Source organism: Epinephelus moara, chromosome 17 (genome assembly GCF_006386435.1).
Source record: "Epinephelus moara isolate mb chromosome 17, YSFRI_EMoa_1.0, whole genome shotgun sequence".
Classification (NCBI taxonomy): Eukaryota; Metazoa; Chordata; class Actinopteri; order Perciformes; family Serranidae; genus Epinephelus; species Epinephelus moara.
In genome coordinates, this window is record NC_065522.1 from 22216835 (window position 1) to 22236784 (window position 19950).

General features: G+C 41.1%; 1 protein-coding gene across 2 annotated transcripts in view; it reads left to right on the forward strand.

The window, feature by feature from the left end:
• The window catches only part of svep1 (sushi, von Willebrand factor type A, EGF and pentraxin domain containing 1), a 135720-nt gene that overhangs the window by 63086 nt on the left and 52684 nt on the right, over positions 1 to 19950 (forward strand). For both annotated transcript variants that reach the window (XM_050068094.1, XM_050068093.1), the window contains exons 4-7: positions 7882 to 8040; positions 10724 to 10903; positions 14858 to 15037; positions 18897 to 19091. In XM_050068094.1, the coding sequence (XP_049924051.1) occupies positions 7882 to 8040; positions 10724 to 10903; positions 14858 to 15037; positions 18897 to 19091 (714 nt within the window). The remainder of the gene's footprint in view (positions 1 to 7881; positions 8041 to 10723; positions 10904 to 14857; positions 15038 to 18896; positions 19092 to 19950) is intronic.

The following is a 19950-nucleotide window of genomic DNA, read 5'->3' on the forward strand; positions in this document are numbered from 1 at the left end:
AGTCTCCATCCTCATGGTTTGGACGATCAGTTGCTGCTGCTGGCTTTGTATGTGTGCATGTTACACACACATGCTCAAAAACAAAACAAACAAAGGAACGGTACTCTTTCAGTCGTTCCTTATACCTGAAAAGCTGGAAGTGAGAACAGACGCCGCATCTAGTCGTACTGGTGTAGAAGAATCTTTGTTCTAAACAGGGGTTGATATGCACTTAACTAATGCAGGCATCAGGTTTTGACAAGGAAGAAGAATGTGTGGGGAAAAAAAGATGATCTCTGGTTTTGCTGCATCAATTTTTGGGGGTTGGCTGTGTCTCAGGATGTAGTGCGGTTGTTGTCTTCCATTTGGAAGGTCGATGATTAAATCCCTGGCCCTTGCAGTCTACATGTCAAAGTGTCTTTGGACATGAGACCGAACCCCAAATTATGAATGAATGGTTGATTGACTGATGCTTGTGTTGTTAAGCAATTTGAGTGGTTGCCAAGACTACTGTAAAAAAGTGCTATATATATATATATGTGTGTATATTCAGTGCATTTACAATTTATACCTAAACTAAAATGCATCAGTATCTCGAAATGCTTTTTGACTCCCCTATCCTGTCTGTGGCACTTAGCCCCAAGCTCTATGGTTCTTACTGGATATGTCAATCTGTAAAAACAGGTTACAAATATATAATTTCATTTTTCAAAGGCTCAGTTTTTTCAGCTTGATACTTGGGTTCTAATGATACATTGATCTGGATTTGATACATTATCAGTGCAAAGTGAAATCATCGATTCATACCGTCATCCTTCAGATTCACCTTTATTTTGAAATTCCCATGGCACATCTGTGTCACTTTTTCTTCCAAACAACCCCCCATTCTAAACTCTCAACCGGTGCTTACAGCCTAGCGCCAGGCAGAGAATGGTAAGCTGCCAAAAACAAAAGACAAATGAGGATATTTACTGATATTGCCTCATATTGATGACAGGCCCTGAATTGAATCAAATCAAAATTGTATCGTGACAGACTTTGTGATATCAGCAAACATTGTATTGTTGTCCAGCGCAAAGAATCTATAAAATATTGTTAAGTGGTTAAACTCCTAATTTACAGCTCTACTTGACACAAGTTTATTTTAGCAAACATTCCTCAAACGGAGTAAATCAAGGATTTGTTAGGAACTGTTTTCATCTGCAGATTAATACATTTTCTGTGGTCTAGTGAGTATTACGACAGCTGAATGATGGTGCATGTGGGATCGACTCAAAATAAACAGTGCCCATGTTCATAGTAGTGAAGCAGCACGTCACCCAGTGCAACAGTGTGGCTCATTAAAGTGCTCTAAATAGTTTTTGGACAACAGTGGAGGTCTATGGCACAGAGGAGTAAGATATATTTCAAGCTTTGGCTACTTGTGGCTAGCTTTGTTGATTTTGATCTTTTCATGGGACTTGTTGACAATAAGAACTTTGCCAAACTTATGAAGGAGGCCGAGTAGACCTCAGGTCAGTGGTTGAGGGAGTCAAAGTCAAAGGCTGCCAGTTTGCAGGAATGATGGAGACATACCTTGTTGGAAAATCAGACATCCATTTTGATAACTCTGTTTACTTAACCTCCCGTCTCCTTTCAAAAATGATCATTTGGCATTCTCACAACTTCTTTATTAGAGTAATATTTCACTGCTGAGGTTGTAGATTTTGAGTTGAAAAATACGCAATTTTCAGAAGGGTGTTGCAAGAGTTGGAAAGTTTGAAAGCCTGTGATGTTATGATCCGTCATTTGACTTAATTATTAGTTATTAGGATTGCTCAAATATTGCTCTAACTTTAAATAAATAGCCTCTGATCATACAGGCTGGCTCCTTCCTTTCCTCAGATCATTACAGCGTACAGTAGTTCTCTGTGACCAGCTGCTGTCCCTCCATATGGTTATAGCCAGTCCAGACACAGCAGGCTCTCTCTGTTTTATGATCATCTGGCCCGCTGACGGTCCACTTCCTCTCTAAATGAAGGGTACAGTGCAGCAGAGTTAACTCTGCAGCCATAGGCAGTAACTAGATGGATCCAAAACTAGATGATTGGCTGCCATGTAATTCAGACCAGTGCAGGGTCCAAACACAATTAGTTTCAGTATGGGGTCTGACTTTTGGCTTCAGTTATGGAGCAATGATACATTTTAAAGGAAATTCACACGGATTTCTCCACGCTCACCTTCCAGCTTTTCCTTTTTATTTTAGATTCATGGCTGCTCCTTCTTTCATCATTTATCCCTTCCTGTCCATCCCTCCCTCCTCCGTCCTGAGTCCCATAGCCAGGAGCCATGTCTGCTCTTTCTAAACTCTGTGTGTGGGTGTGTGTTTGTGTGACCGTGCATCTGTCTGTGTACGTCGCTACCTGCCAGCGCGTGCAACTTGCCAGGAATTGAAATTTTATATTTTTTGCGATACAGTGTTTCCACTGTTGCGCTCCGGGTGAATTATTATTCACATTAAAAATAACTAGGCTTCCTGTAAAGCTTAAATGAAGCTGTAAAACAGATTCCTGAGGACTTGAACAGAGGGGACACTTTTAGCAAGTGGCCTCCTCTGAGTTTAAAGGACACGGGACGGAGAAGTTGCTGCTTTTGTTATCAAAGGAAAACTGTCGACTGACACACTGTCTCCACCAGAACAGGTACACCACTTGGTTTTTCTGTGTGTGTTTGTGTTTGATGTGGGTTACTGGGTGCATTTTAGTGCCAGCAGCCAGTGCCTGCTTTACAGTTGGTTAACATCTCCTGGCTGACCTGCTGCAGGGTTTCAGCCGAGGGGGAGGGAGGGCGAGTGCGGTGAGAGGCTGGCATTGGCTCAGCAGTGGAAATTCACACCTGGCCTCTGGCTTAGCAGCGACTAAATGAGTTGTGAAGAATATTAGTACTGTGGATTCTCTGTTGCACCCTACCGTACAGAAAGGCTTGTAATTGAACCTGCTTTTTTTTTATTAACACAGTTTAGTTAAGCTTAATGCCATAAACCGGAGACCTCTGAACTGATGCCAGTAAAGACAGTAATATAATGTGATGTTATAATTTTTATGTACTGAAATAGTAGCAAAGCTCATAACTCGTCTGCCTTGCTGCAAAGGTTTTGAAGAAATCCAATGTGGAGACAAGTTTTTCTGCATATTTTTTTATTTATGAAAAGTGTTTAAATGATGTGTGTGGGTGTGGGCTGAGAAAGTTTATGATTTTCTCATTTAAAGAGCACAACACCAAATTAAACTGTCTGTGAAGCTGTCTGAAACTCTCCATTCCTCTGTAGCCTGTTTTGATTTGGAAACTGCTGTACTCAATACTGTCAGTTTGTTTTTCCGATTGATGCAAACAACATTTGGATTTGCTTGACTAGAGTATGACGTGAGTAACAGTGCAGCGCCCGACTGTAATCTGTCAACAAATTAACTTTTTATGATACATATATAATATAGTTCTGTCTAATTCTATGTAATTCTGTGGTTTAGCAGTAAAGCTGTCGTTGCAGTCTGGAGTCATAGAGTCAGACTATTAACCTGTGACAGCAGATTCATATGAATGCAAGGATGTTGTTAGGGATGAGTCCTGTGTCTGTGACGCAATCAAATCTGAAAGGACGCAGTAAACTCACTATCGATGCTACATTGTGAATGTTTTAGGGCTGCTAGTTTTAGGTTTTTCTCATGTCACAGAAACTGCAGAGTGAAACTAGTGTTTTGGATGTTTTTATCATACTGTCCGTGATGTGTTGGTGTTTTTGTTCTGGTGCACAGATCTGACACCTCTCAGCCCGTCCACCTGTTCTCATCCCCGGCTGTCTGAAACTTGGTGTGCCACCATTTCCTTGTAAATGGGGCAGGGTGGCACAGAGGTCTTGTGGATAGCCGGTAGACAATATCCTTGTATTTTAAAGTTTATAAAGTACACCCAAATTAATGAATATGCAAGATATTACTCAAGACATCCCTGTTATCCTATGTTGCAACGTCTGCTGTGACATTAGATGCTGTATTCACTCATGTCAGTGACAATGGTGCCTTTTGTCCATGGGGCGCACCGTGTTTTTTTCCCCCCTAATAATGCTAAGTTGTGATAATGTGATTGTGCTACTGATCGTTATTATATTGACATCAGTGATGTTTTATATCACAGGGAAGCGCTGTATTGAGAAAAATTTTCACCAGCGGCTGCCATTTTCTTACAATACATATAAATCTTTTGTTTTGTTGTTGTCTCCTGTTTTGTTTGTGTCTCAGTAAGTGAAAAGAAAACATGACATTCAAATATATATACAAAACCTTATCGAAATTTTTATGGATTATCCATCAAAATTCTATTTTAGGGGGTGTCGGTAGCGTAGTGGATAGTGCCGGCGCCCCATGTACAGAGGCGATACCTCTCTGCAGCGGTCGCAGGTTCCTTTGCTGCATGTCAACCCCCACTCTCTCTCTCTCTCTCTCACCCCATTTCAATCTGTCCTGTCCATTAAAGGCAAAAAGCCCAAAAAAAAAATCTATTTTAGTGGGATTATCACAGTTTACATTCACTTATCACATCTGATTTACCTTATACTGGGTAGATGATTTTGTTGCTCTCTAAACTCAGCTCAAAATGTGACATTTATATGTGACAATGTTTTGTATATAGACCATATATAAAGATACATATACAGTCTGTAGTTTTGTAAATAGGTTTTAGATTTGGGATTTTATTTAGCTTTCAGAATCATTTTTAACATGCATGAATATGACCACAATTAGGACCTTATAACATCAAACAAGAGTCTAACAGTACAGTTTGTCAAAGAACACAAATTTTATTAGGCACTCCTAGTAAGTGGTTCCCTGGGGACCCACTGACAAGACCGCCTGTGGGTCCCCGGTGATGCACTACATTGTCAACCTCTCAGCGTCATTGTGAGTGGCTCAAACATGCACATTCAGGAAATCACTGTGCATCTGCATGAAAGCTGGACCCAAAAACTAGACAACTTATACACTAGATAGACAGCTGAAGTCTTTCTGTCATAGTTCTTTATGAAAACATGAAGTGTGTTCATGGGGTCAGTTTCCATATTCTAAGACAAATCAATATTCTCTATAGTGATTGAGATTAGAAATTAAAACCTTTGTTATTTTAACACTTTCCCATTAAAAACTACAAACGTTACAGCATAAGTTCTTTCGTCATCGTATCATGGTTTCATCCACATCCTTAAACTAACCAACCTTCATGCTCTAAAGTCTGTTATTTTTTTCATCTGATAGTTGACAAAATAAGTGAAAAACATGTCACTTTGGCTCTGATACAGTCACCATTTTGTATTAGCTACACGTCACGAGTAATAGCTCCTGAAGGTCTCTGGGCTTATGGGAAATGGTATTCATTAAAGTTTTTCCAATAAAGTACTGTCCTTATCTAGACATTTAAAACAAGCAATATGACTGACATTAAGACATTTCAAAGCTGGATTTGTAGTTACTAGTACAGTTACAAATGTTAATGGTATTTTGAATGGTTTCTTTACTCCTGAATCAGAACCCAGATGGTCTGGTTTCACTTCGGCTCTTCATAGAGCTAAAATGTCAGTGGTTAGTCCACACTTGATGGCTCTGGTGTTTGAACATAAAATACATTCATGTGTGATCATGGATAATTAACACCAAACATTAGGCTTTTTCCAAATCTAAACAGAAAAATAGCAAAACATGAGGACATCAGTATGAAAAGCACCCTGCTCACAGCACCGACAACAAAACAAAATGTGCACAGTGGTACAGCATTAGTCAGCTATGATGCACATAAAATAGTCAACCAGTCGATTAGCAGAAAACCAGTCATCCAAGTCATGTTGGTGATGCCAGATGTTATTTTACTGCAGACCCCAAAATATAAACACTCATTAGTCTTCTCAGACTTCTATGATAACATGAGTACATAATTTCGGCAAGTGTTCATTTTGGCAGCTATTTTAGATTTAGTTGTAATCTTTAGACAAATTGCTCAGTAACTTTAGTCACATTTGTGTCATATTTATCCTTCGTAGTTTTAGTCTAGTTTTAGTTAACGAAAACTCGAAAGGTTGTAGTCAAATTTTAGTCATTACTTTAAGTCAAAATGTTTTTTCGCTTTGAACTAATTCATTTATATATTCATAATACAGGTATCTCAATTTGTTGTTGGTATGTACTTGCTGCTGGTTTGGGACATCATCACTTGTATGGCTGCCATTCTGGAAGCCTCATACATCTCTCAACCTGTTCAACCAATGCCATAGCTTATATTTTGACAGATAGAAAAGATGCACAATTGGGAAAAATATCATGCATTTGAATGTTGATGGCCCACTACTAACATTTTAGGCCCATCTCAGTGAAAAAAAGATAACATTCATCATAGTTTTTATTATCAAAAATCTTTTTTCAGCTCATTAATGTCTCATATTAGTCATGGAAACAAGGTCGTTGATGAAGGTTTTTTGTGATAATTTTCATTCGCTAAATTAACACTGCTATGGGCTCCAGACAAACTATCAGACCAAAGAAAACACCGGAAAAGCTGCCCTGGGCTGCAGGAAACCACAACAGGCATTCCTAATTACACCCTGACATCCAATGGACCAAGGGTTTAGTTGATGATACAAACATGTGTTTAGTCATTTTGTAGTAAGCCCTAAGAGGGTTTTCTAAACTTAAACAGTGTGACTGTGGACGTGACGGTAAAACAGTTGGTGCGAATCATGTTTTTGTGCTTCCTTTAAAGTGGTTTGGACACACAGCATCAGAAGAAAATTGCTTTGACTTTTGGAAGCAACTGATAAAGGCTTTTCCCTCCAAAGTGCACCAGTAATCGCTGTGAATTATGGGAATTACCAGCACAGAAAATTGCTTGTGTGAAACTACCCGTATAATGTCCGATAAGGGCTTGTTGTCCCTGGTAATAACATAATTCAGGTAATCATAATCTGAATTATTTTGGAGCTAATTCAAAGAAGTTAATCTAAAAACATCAGAAGCTCATGAGATCGCTGGATATCAGTTAATTACACGCACATTACGTCACCGAACATATTACAGTGAGTCACCGATTACAGGTTTAATCAGTTAATTCGTAATTTATGAACAATCCCATGTGAAAGTAACCTTTAAACCCCCGATAAAACCATGTGATGGATTCAGTCATTCATTTTCACTCCCCTGCAACACAAGTGATGCACTGACACAAAGCAGATTGATGGTGAATGAGAGAATGCTGGAGGACCTTCGTATGACCTCTGCTGCTTCATCCTTATAGCATGTCCTCTGATCGGACTCAGGTGATGCTAATAGGAAACATGCTTTGTTGTGTCTCTGTGTGTGAGTGTGTGTGCACATGCAGGTGATCAAAAGGCTGTCTCTAATACAGCCCATGTGTGCTTACATGCGATCCGTAACTGCTTTTAGATGTTCATAAACCTTTTCTTTGATTGTTGCATTTCCTTTGTAAAAAGAAAACTTTTGGTGCCACAAGTTTCCCCTGCTTGGAATAATTAAGATGTTGAACTCGACTTGTCTTTTTCACCTAGCCAGTGAGATCATTTTGTCATTTTCGCCACATTTTCTGCCAGGACATGTCCAGACACGAATATGATCAAAGTCTCCACATAAATCTGCAAAGCTGTTTTTCAGTTTCACTCACGAAGCTGTTTTTTTTTTTTTTAAGCTCTTCTCGCAGTAGCAAAGCAGTTTTTCATTTCAGCTTAATTGTCTTATAAACATGTCCATCATCCAGTCATTCCATCCAGCTGTCTTTTGTGTCTTTTTCTCTGTGTGTGACATTACAGACATTTATAGTGAGCGTCTGTGTCTGACCACAGCATTTCTCTTCTCCCCTCTGTCTTTCCAGCATGTCCACCCGGCACCTATAAACCAGAGGGAACACCAGGAGGCCTGAGCACCTGCCTGTCCTGCCCCGACTCGCAGCACACCTCCCAGCCAGGCAGCACCTCCCTCAATGACTGCGCCTGCAAGCCGGGCTATCAGCCAGTAGGCATGACCTGCCAGGGTGAGAGGAGTGATCTGTTAACTATCAGCTTTATTTGATTTAGCTCAATGGCTCTCGATGCTGTGCGTGCTCCTGCAAAAAATCACTTTTCACGCCTTTATTTCTAGTTTTAGTTTTATAAAAACAGGTTAATGATTTAACCTGCATCCTTCTTATAAACGCTTCTCATTTGTTATTAACACTGTTTTAAACTTAGATGATGATGTTTCGTGTTTAAACATGCCATTTATTGCAAGGCTGTCTAAAGACAAAATTTCTGCTGAATAAGAATGAGTGTGTTTGAACCAGTGATGTGTGGTGAGGTCAGTAACAAGGAAGGGACTGCTTTATGAAAAGCCACCTATGAGGTGTTTCTCCTTTCATTTACGGACACGTGTGCACAGGCAGGCAGGTCAATATCAAGCCGGTTCTCATCAGCGATGACACAGGAATCACATACAAGAATGGCATAATACAAAGAGACAACTTCTGAAATGTAACCACTAATCAGCCTATGTTCAGCATGAGAATGCAACCATCTTTACTCTTAATTATGGTGCATTGAGCAATTATGTTTCTGTTATACCTTCAGTTAACAACTATCAAAACACACAGGGCAATTCAATTTAAAGCCAAACAAGTTGTATAAATGTACTCTGACTCACCAGTCTGTAGATGTAGGCTACATGTAGATAAAATCCATCCATCGATCTTTCCTGGTGAACACAAAGATGTTATTGTAAAACTCCAATCTTTTCTTTTTCTCTGTTTGAAAAGACCTCACACTTTTCTGTCCGTTTTGTTGATGTAGCTGTGCTGTGGAAATCAGTTTTGCAAAATTGTTCAACTCAACTCAGCGGCTGCCATGATTACATTGATGTTTACCTGATTTATTTTTGCTGTAATGAATTCTGAAGCAGTGACATTCAAATCCAACTGCACACATTTTCAGTGTGGAATCTTGATTTTAAAATATAATAAAGACCACTTTTCTGCATTTCTAGAATATTTATGCAAGAAGGCGCAAAAATAATTCTGGTTTTTGAGGTCAGTGCTGTAGAGTGCATGATCATGTGCGGATGAGCAACATGGTTTTTTGGCTTACATTCATGGTAAATCAGTATTCAAAGCTCTGCTTATTACCCTGATTATATCAGAGTCTGTGATGTGTTACTGTTACATGTCGTATAACATCTAGACTGTTGCAGTAACTAACAAAATATAGAAATCACAAGAATAAACAGCAATAATAGAAATACAAGTTTCTTATATTACATTTTATTTGGTTTGAAAATCTGATTTACAAGGGACTGCACGCCACTGGTTTGAACCAAGCGGCAACCTCTGGGGCTGAAAAATGAAGCCAACACTGAAGTGCCAAATAATGCAGTCCCTCGAATGGCCACTTGAGGCTGCTCTGGAAGCAAGTCAATCCACATTGATTCCCAGGTTAAAATACCCAACTTTACAGCAGAAATAAACATGTTAACAGTCTAGTAGTAAAACAGTTTTGGTCTCTATAGCTAATTTCCCTCTTTCAGGACAACTGTACGAGGCTTAAGTTTGACACAACTCGCCTGTTTAAATGTTATGTAGGCTTAAAGTTATGCATGATTAAGGGCGGGCCGCTCTGACTGACAGGCTGTCTGCTCATAGTGTCCTCTACTTCTCAGTCAGATCCACCCCTTGCTCTCCCTCCACAGCTCGAGCCTCTTGCCCAAATAGGGTCACTTCTGGCTCCAAAAACTACAGGATGGCCAATCTGGATGCTTAAAAACACCAACCAATGAGTGACGTCACGGTAGCTGCGTCCATTATTTTTACAGTCTGTGATTTGAACGGAGCAGTTAGCACACAGTTAGCAGAACTGACCAGCTGGTATAAGCAGTAATAATTCTTAACAGCTGAATGTTTACAGGGTCTGAAGTTGATGCTTTTGGAAGAAGGCAAATGATTTAACATATCTGCCTCAAAACAACACAGTGTGACACATCTGGGCTCAAACCCCACTGTGATAGGTTTCCTCTAAAAAGATGGACATGGTACCTTGTTGCAGAGGACAGATTTCCCCATGGTGAGTAATAAAGTAGAACTTACCTTACTTATCTACAAACAGCCAGTCAGTAAAGAAAAACTCCTCCGTCAAAGTGCGCACTTTATTTTTTTTAACTCACCCAACAAGTCAGTCTTTCATAGAGTAAGAAGTATGGGAGCACTTGTGGTCAATAAGGGCAGTGGACAAAGACAGTGAAACCATGAGGATTTGTTAATGTAGTGATGCATGAAGATGAATCAACTGCCACAGAAACACAGTATTCCACAGAAGTATTAGGTTAGTATCAGAGCGTACTCACTCTGCTTCCAGAAATTCCAGTGGCCCTCCCATTCCTTAAAGAATGAGCCAGTGATTTCCACACAGCAGTTCATCTGAAAACAACAACGTTCATTAATCATAAGTTTCATGGACTGCTCTCTTCTTCCTCCCTCTGTGTAGATCGGGGAGGGGATGTTTGACAACCTGTAATTTTCTGCTTTCACGCTTTCTTATCCTTTCTGTCAGGAACATTAACTTTCCACTGTGGTGTGTTTCCCAGTGACAGGCTTTCTCTGTCTTTGTTACATTGTTTGTTTTTCAATGTCGCTCTGTGTTAGCTACAGTATGAAATTTGGGATTTCACAAATATATTCTCCTCTTTCCTTGCAGTGATGTACTGCCCGGCACTGTTCCCTCCAGAAAACGGCTTTTTCGTCCAAAATGTATGTAACAACCACTTCGATGCGGCCTGTGGCGTGCGATGCGAGCCAGATTTTGACCTCCAAGGAACCAGCATCAGGCTGTGCCAGGCTGATGGCACCTGGTCAGGGACACCAGCCAGCTGCAGAGGTTAGGACGGAGCCAGTCTGATGCATGATAATAAGATGAATATCATCACAACTGGAGGGTTTTTTTTTTTTATGTTTCTTTTATCTTTGTATGGTGTCTTTTTATTGAACTTGTGCTGTCTCTCTGATGTTATAACTAAGGCTGGAGATATACTTGCTTTTTAAGCACGTCTTCGCATACACAGCTGGCTTCATCGTGAATCTAATTGTTCACATACTTGCCGATGTGCTACGTGTGTTAGTGGAAGAATCCACTAGAGGGCACCAGAGAATTTAGACCATAAAAAACTTCTGGATTTGCATAATGTAAACAATAAACATACTCAAGGAGGTTACATTATTGTTAATTCTGAGATCACAGCAGGAAAAGCAACAGCGAAATGTAGTCTGCCAACACTGCCACTACCATTCATGTGCACAAATTCTCAGGACTTGCACCACCAACGCTCCAAAAAGACGAAGGATACTCATGGCAGCCATCATGCACAGGTGTAGTTAAAAGCAAGTTAATCTGTGGGTTTACTGCCACAAAAAATTGGGAATTTACCATTTCAGCACTTACCAGAAACTTCCATTCACACTGCCTTTTAGTGTTGTCACGGTACCAAAATTGGGACCCACGGTACGATACCAGTGAAAGTGTCACGGTTCTGACTAGTATCACGATACCCCAGCAGAAATGAGGCAGATGTGCCTTTTGTCATTTATAAAAAGATAAATCACTTTTCTATAATACATCAATGATATTTCAATGGAATAAATTACTTATTGACTTATTCATACTTCAAAAACAGCATCAATAAGTGATTAACATGGGGGGATCAAAATAAAATAGACACGTCACATACCTGTGTGCCGCCACGGCTCGGCTGTTCAGGTACTTCTGGGCAGTCATGACACCAACAAAGAGGAAATTATTGGACCTGGAGCCGGACTTCTCAGTCGCCGGTAATCCGTTATCTTGCATGGCCATAGTGTTCCGCCGTATTCCTGTGTATGACCTCCGTTCAACCCACAACCGGCAGGATTCGCCTTTCGTTTCTGCTGCTGGTTGAAATCTGTACTCGCAGAGCGTGCTCCTGAATGATTTCTTTTCCTCGCACAAAACTATTTTTAGTCGCAAATGCAAGTAAAATGCTCGGACCGTAGAGCTCTGTGGAAAACAAATCACTGTAGCATTTATAAACAAATCTAACCTGCAAGTAAAACGAAATAAATAATAACTTTCACTGCTTAAAGATACTCAATAGCTCAGGTAGTACCTGAAATGTTACAAACCACTGCAGCAGCATATTGAGTGCCAGGTGGCCAGTGTGCGCCGTTATTGGACGGTGCATGGACACTCACCCTCTTGTGATTGGACTTTGAACTTATCCCACAGTAGTGGTACCGTGAGGTACCGTAGTACTACGGTACTTCAACATTATGTTATCATATGTACCGTGGTGTTTTAGTACTGCGGTCTACCGTGCAACACTACTGCCTTTGATTTGTTGCCCATTGATCTCTCTACTAGGAGTAGAGCTTCCATTAATTAAATGTTTACTGTATAAAATGACAGAAATTGGAAAAACTGGAGAAGAGGGTTGCCCAAGGCGATGTCATCAAGTTGTTTGGTTTGTCCAGCCAAGAACTCCTGCGCACTGTTTTGCTTCTTAGAAAATGTTTATTCAATTATGAGGTGTGGGCCTGACCAACTACCTCAACATTGATATTCCAACAATACACAACGAGATTGTTGATGAATAATCATCAGTAATGTGGATATAATGACCAAGTGGGTAGAAATATAAACAAAATAGAACAGCTAGAACAGTCTGCTTAGTTCAGAAAATTACATCACTTTACTTCAATGTAACCAGTAAATGACGACATTTAAGATGATATCTAGTCTAGTCTCATATCACGATATCTATATCATATCAATGTTTTTCCCAGCCCTACATCCAATTATCCAATCAGAGGACTACATTGATGGGTGTGCCTGCTGATCGCCTTGAACTTACTGAAAGCACATGTGTTACCAGTCAGAAAATAGCATTAAGAAACATTTTTGTAACCTCAGAGCTCTCCAGAACTAGAAAAGACAAGTGAATTTAAGAATACACGTGCTAAAATATGTCATGAAACTTCCAGTGATATCAAACACATTAAATCTACTCCTATGGAACATGTCCAAAGGGAAGGAAAAGATTGGACAAAGAGGAACAAGTCTTAAACATATCTGCCTCAAATTAGTATTAAATAGACACGTGTCAAGGATCTACAACCACATCCAACCAACAGTCCAAGCCCCAGAGGTTTTCAGTTCATAATGATATAAAGATTTTTGGATTTTAGAAGCTGAATCCAGATCATTTTTGTGCAGTCTTTTCATATCAAAACTGCTGCCAATGAATTTTCTGACAATCAACTCCTTGATTAATCAACTAATAGTTTCAGCTCAAATCATGAGTCAGCAGTTTGATTCTTGCACTCTCAATGCAAGGTATCAGAATACTATCCTGTGTTCTGGCTCCAATTATAGCGCATATCTCGCAAGTTACACAACATTACAACTTTTTTTTTTCTTTTCAATCACAGTGTTGCAGACTTTGTATCATCTTGAATAATGCATGCAGTATATTGCAACATATTGCTCCTGGCTTTAAAGTGATTACACGAAAACAATGCAAGCTTGTCTGATTGATCCCAGCAGGTTCCTCCATACACACACACATATGTCTTGTATGATTCCTCATTAAACTCTGGGACATTCATCAAAGCCCTCAGAGCCTGCCGCCTCCCGTCTGATGTCTGCGAACCTTCATAAACATTTATATAGCATTAAATCGACATATCAAGATGAAGGATATGCGTTGATCTGCTGTTCTGACTCATTATTACAAGCGAGAGTGAGAGGGAATCCGTGTGTGGCGCCGTCGTGTAAAGATCTCTTGCCGTGTATTGGGATCATGTGTCTTTAGACTGAACAAGGAATCAACATTCACTGGGAGACTACTGCTCTCTGCCAGGCCAGATGTTGAGAGGAAGAAAGGTAGGGAAGATCCAGTTAGAGAGAGAGAGGAAAAAGGGATGTAAGGACAGAAGGAAGCAAGGGTGTGTGGGAGTTCAAGAAGGGAAAGAAAGAAAGGGAGCAGGGAGTCTTGAGAGGTCAAGAGATTAATGAGGAAAATGCCACTTTTAAGAGAAAGACGGCAGCAGTGTGACTCAGAAATACCAAGACACTGAATATTCAAGGGTGTGTGTTGAAGATTTATAGCAGTGGCTTTTGGGTATATATTTTCTAAGTGTGTGTGCATATGTCTGCTTGTATGTGTTACACTCGGTCTAGTCCTCGCCACATACTGTAGGACCTCCCAACTAGTTAAGCCCTGAGGGTGGGGGTCTCCTCTGAACCCGCCTGTCTGTCTATGGGTGGTGATGAGAAATAACACACCACACACCCTTCTGTAGACCTCAGCATAACTCAGAACAGGCAGGCATGAGGAGTTTTTGCTTTATTTCATGGGGACTTTCACGTTTGGGGTTAAATGATAGGTCCCAAGTCGAAGACAACAATGATAATAGTGCGGTGCATTCCTGCAGCTGATTTAATGTTTTCTCCTCCTCTTGTGATTTATGCACAGTACCTGTGTTTAGAAGTTACACCTCATATTTAGCGTTCGCAGCTCAAATACAGTTCTACGTAATTGTTTGTTTAAGTCATATTGAAGAACGACCAGGTGGGGATATGCAGATTGAAGTATATTTTTTCAGTTTTAAATGTTTCTGTGATTGTGACATTTTTATAAGCCATAAAAGTGAGTTGAAAATGCTGTGATAAATAAAAGTAGTTCAAAAGGAACCATAAAAACACAAGACATGGATCCACTGATATATACTGCAATATATGTATATTTCTTTTTCCATTTTGCGGGATCAAATTCTCATGTATATTTCCTTCAACCCACAGTCCGCTCCTGCCCGCCCCTCTCTCGGCCCCCGCACGGCTTCCTGAGGTGCAACAATGGCGGCACCTCCTTCAGGGCGGAGTGTCAGGCGGGCTGTGAGCGAGGCTACAGGCTAGAGGGAGACTCCAGACTCACCTGCCAGGCCAACTCCCAGTGGAGTGGACCCCAACCTCGGTGTGTGGGTAAGCCTTCATCACCTCCAAACCTCTATCTCACCACGTGCGCTACATCTGATGATGGAAAAAATCTGGTTCACGTTGTCATGAGGTGTTCTGTCCTTTCACTTTCTACACCGGCTGCCAACGGAAAAGAACATTTTCTTCCTCTTTTTAAGGCATGTGGTAATTTTTCTGTTTGTATATTAGTCTTTGTGGCACACGGTGGTTCTGTATCAAAATGCTTTATTGAACACATTGACCTCATTTCCAAAGCCAGAAATATGATTCCAAAATAAAGGAGGCCCCGTGATTCATTGCGAGGATAAAAGAAAACTTTGAGGAGGCACCGCAGCCTGTCGTGATGAATGCCTTGGGCTATGTTTAGACTGCAGGCAAATCAGACTGTCCACACTGTTATTTGCAAGTGATCAGATCAGACTTGTGTGTCCTGCCATCACCAGCCTATCTGCACTGGTTGCTATGGAAACCACTTAGGCATCAGTAACTGTGTAGCTTCCCTGGTGATGCTGTTTTCCAATGCAAGCAATTGAGATCTTTGCCCCCTTCAGCTCTGCCTGTACAGAAGCCTCCCTCCAAAGTGCCAGTGGACAGTTTATTGCAGCGTCTGTCCACCTACTATTGTTCTCCATGTTGTCCACCATTATAAAAGTGATCTTTCACGTCATCACAATATTGAGTCTGTGGCTTGAGCAGGAACTTGTGGGCGGGGCCAGTGGGAGGAAACACCACTGCGCATATTCAGTGGGCCACATACCCCGGAAGTAAACCTGGAAAAAAGAAACTTTTTTTTGTGTATGTGCCAGGCAACAATTCCCATTGGACTGAACAGGCACCAATAGGATCTGGGTTGTCATTCATAAAACAATGTGTAGGATCCATATTGAAAATGTATGTACAAACAAAAGCCAAAAATGGTGTGTGCTAAAAAATAATCTACAATTTCTATAATCAGGCTTCCACCTCAACATCTGCGTCACCAATTTCCCATCTCCAAAATGTTCGTAAGCATGGCTCCCATCAAGTCTTTTTTTATTAGGGATGTTCCTGGCGACTAAATTTTTATCAAGTGTAGTCGACTAGTCTAAAAAAAAAGGGAAAACTCTCATTTTATGGAGAATGTGCTCCAGCCTGGAGGTTATCATTTTGCGTACCGGCACGGTGTATTCAGGCTCAACATATTGCATTAACTACCTGAAGCTTTTACCTTCAACAAAGTTAAGTGGAAGCATATCTTGCGAGGTCATTTCTGTGATGAGCTGCGTTATCAGTCAGAGTGTGGCTAGCACCGCCATGTTTTTATTTTCTAGATCAAAGTACTGCCAAACCACGCTGGTTTTGCGAGAGGACATCGCTCTTATTTCCCACCGTGCTGTTTTAAAACTCCAGTCTACTCGAGCGTTACCGCGGGCAGGGGGACTGCTGTCTGACGGCTCTGTAGCACCCACTAGTGGCGGGCGGCTGCATGACAGTTATGCGACCTCGTACATGAATAAAACACTAATAGGTTTAACCGACTAATATTTCTGGTGCTGACTAGCGAGGGGGCGGACGTTTAATCGTTTAGATGACTTATCGCAAACATCTCTAGGTTTTATACATCACAACTTTTGCATGGGAAGTGGCGTACGCCTCTTTCAGGCCTTGTTTTGTGCATTGTTGATAAATGGAAACCTTGGCACCCAGATCTAGTCAGATCCACATCTATCTGCTCAGTTGGTAGCAGCTTGGATTCTGTTCAGCACCTCTGTTGCTCTGGATTTGAAATCGCTGTCCTGTGTCACATTGTGAGTGATGTAAGAGACACTTGGAAATTTGTGGCAAGGACATCTGGACGTGGACAAATCTGTAGACGCCTGATTGGAATCACATTTCAAACCAATTCGAAATGTGGTTTGCAAAATCATGTGTTTATTTGTTGTCCAGACTTCTTAAAATCAATGTGGACACTATCTGGATGCCAAAAACCAGATTTGGGCTAGCATTCTGAACAAGACTATAGAAAGTTGAGGAGGAAATAAAGCAAAGTTGTGTCCTAATTGAGGCACAGCTGTCTTACTTGTTTGCACAGTAACGTGAGACATAATCTGTTTCGTGCTATCAATCTCTTCACAATCACAGTTTATTGTTTTTGGTTATGAATTCGTTAGTAGCCTGTTTATACTAGGTTTTTGAAATATACTGTATATGCACAGTACATGAGGCAACTTTGGCAGATATCCTGATAAAAATCTCCTAGGAGACACAGGGCCAAAGTTCAATCCCGGTTTAATTCACTTTACTTATGTCCTCTCTGAGGGAATTCATCTATTTCAACCACTAGTTTATTTGTTTTCATTCGTGTCTTCATCCAAAGTCTTGTGGTTCCCTCATCTGTGGAGTTAAATTAGATTTCTTTATTTGGTTATTCAATTTGCATTATTTCCTATGATAAATCACGCGGCTCTGTCATCACTCCAACAAACACAATAGGTTTCTGTAGCAGTGAATCTTTCTTATAGCCTGACTGTATTTAACTGCAAGATCATAATATTATCTGTTCAGCTTTTGCTGAGTGATTCCCGTCCAGCTGAAGAAACAGAAAGATAATTTATCAAATGAGCGACTCTAAAATAACACATGATCTGGGTATTTCTATGTAAAAACGTGGTTTTACACACATATGTAAACACACATGGGAACATACAGTCTCACATGAACAGTGGTTAAACATATGGTGTGTATTTGCACAGAGCCACACTACATCATCCAGAGAAAGATACATCTGCGTTCTCATAGCACAGCTACACATGCACACAACGTTACCCACACACTTCAGAACTGATAGTTAAGTTAAAATAGTTGCACACACTCATGCCTGCCACAGAGAGCACCCAGGTCAGGCACACCAACACACAAAAAAGGGACAGTGTGAGAGTGTGTGGCCACAAACCTCCGGCCTCACTGCTCCGGCCCGCACTGACTCACTTCCAGCCAACCAGCTAGCTGCTCTATTTAAAAACTTCCGGAAAGCTCTCTCCGTTTATCGATAACTACCACCCCCCACCCCCCACCCCCCCCCCCCCCCCACCCCCCCCGCTCTGAGTGACTTACGGCTTGTTTGTTTGACCGTCACAGACTGTCGTTACCTCTTTAACACAGCTAAGAGGGCTCTGCGGGCATGCCGTTGCAGCTGAGTGGTTTGTTTTAGTGTTTGTTTGCACTGTGGTGAAATGGGATCGCCTCGGTTGCCCTGAGAGGATGCAGATATTTTTTCATCTGATTGAAATCTCCTGTGTTGAACCTCCCTCTCAGTGAGCTCTCCCTTTATAGCTCCCTCAGCTAGAGCCAATGAAACAGGAGTTAGAGAGGGAGAGAATGAGATCTATCCATCATCAAGTGAAAGCCACACTGGCCTGCATCCCAAAAATGCATAAAAAGGCCTCCAGTGTTGGAGTCTTGTGGTTAGTGCTTTCTTAGGTTGATTTCCGACCAAATGTTTGTTGCTTTTGTGCCAGTTTTTGATAGACAGCCCCTGAAAATAGCTTTATTGTTGGCATTTGTAGTGGAGCCAGCTGAAAGTAAGATTTCATCGCTTTGGGGTAACACAGGAAACATGCTCATAATTTAGAAGAGGTTTATTTGCGTGTTCTGTCCTGTCTTTTCTAATGCTCAATCGATTTGTTTTTTTCTGCCGTCAGCCTAATTCAGTTAATGCACAATAAAGTGCAGCTCTGATGTTTGATCATGAACAATAAACAAAAGGAGTCATGAGATGTGGAATCCAGTTCAGCTGAGTTTTGCTCTGCAGATAATTTTCCGGGAACAAAATAAACTGTATCAGATATCAGATTCATCTTTCGGTTTCTCCCACTCTGTCCCCCAGAGGTGCGCTGTCCCCCCATCGTGACCCTGAAGAACATCTTACTGTCGCCCCCTGCCTGCGGGAAGAGGGCAGTGTCGCCGGGCTCAGCTTGCCTGCTCACCTGTCGTCAAGGCTACAGTCTCCAGGGAAACAGGAAGGCAGTGTGCATGGGCTCTGGGAACTGGACCGCTAACGTCTTTAAAGCCATCTGTAAAGGTAATGTACTGTGTGTGTATGTGTTTGTGTGTGTGGGACAGCTCCGCTAACAAGGAAATTCATCTTTTCGCTTCTTCGGGTCTGAGGTCAGAGGTCAGGCTCAGCTGTGAGGGCTGTAAATTGGTTCTGGGGTCTTAACAAGGATGTGAAATATGGTGAGGTCAAAGGTCAAGACCTGGGCAGTCAGGTCGAATAGATGTGTTTAGGTTAGGTTTTCTCACCAATTAGTTTTGTAATTGAATTGTGTTTTTTATTGTCCGCCTCTGCCAACTAGTCAAGTTACAGTTCTCATCTGTCCAGAGTTATGTCATGTATGTGTCATGTATGAAGTGAAGACTTTACCTAAAGGTATTAAGTGAAGTTTTTGGTGAAATTTGGATGCTTCACAGTTCACACACATCTTCAACCCAGCAGCACAGAAGATCTGTATGATCAGTAATGCTTGGTAATGCTCTGATTGGTTGTATCTGCATCCTGTCTGCTCTGTCCAGTGCAACGCACCAGGCTTACGAAACACAGATCGAACTGTCCAACTAGACAGAGCTGATCAAATACCAGTCAATCAATTAATTTTATTTATAAAGCCCAATATCACAAATCACAATTTGCCTCACAGGGCTTTACAGCATACGACATCCCTCTGTCCTTAGGACCCTCGCAGTGACGGTCAAGATTATGTTATGCATTGCTTGTTTCTTGCCTCAGTTTTTTTCAGAAACATATTTTAGGGTACTGTTTAGCTGTAATTAGAGAAAGTATGTGACCAGCCCAACATTTTTTTACTGAGGCGGCTGTGGCTCAGAGGTAGAGTTGGTTGTCCACTAATCGGAAGATTACCAGTTTGATCCCTGGTTCCTCC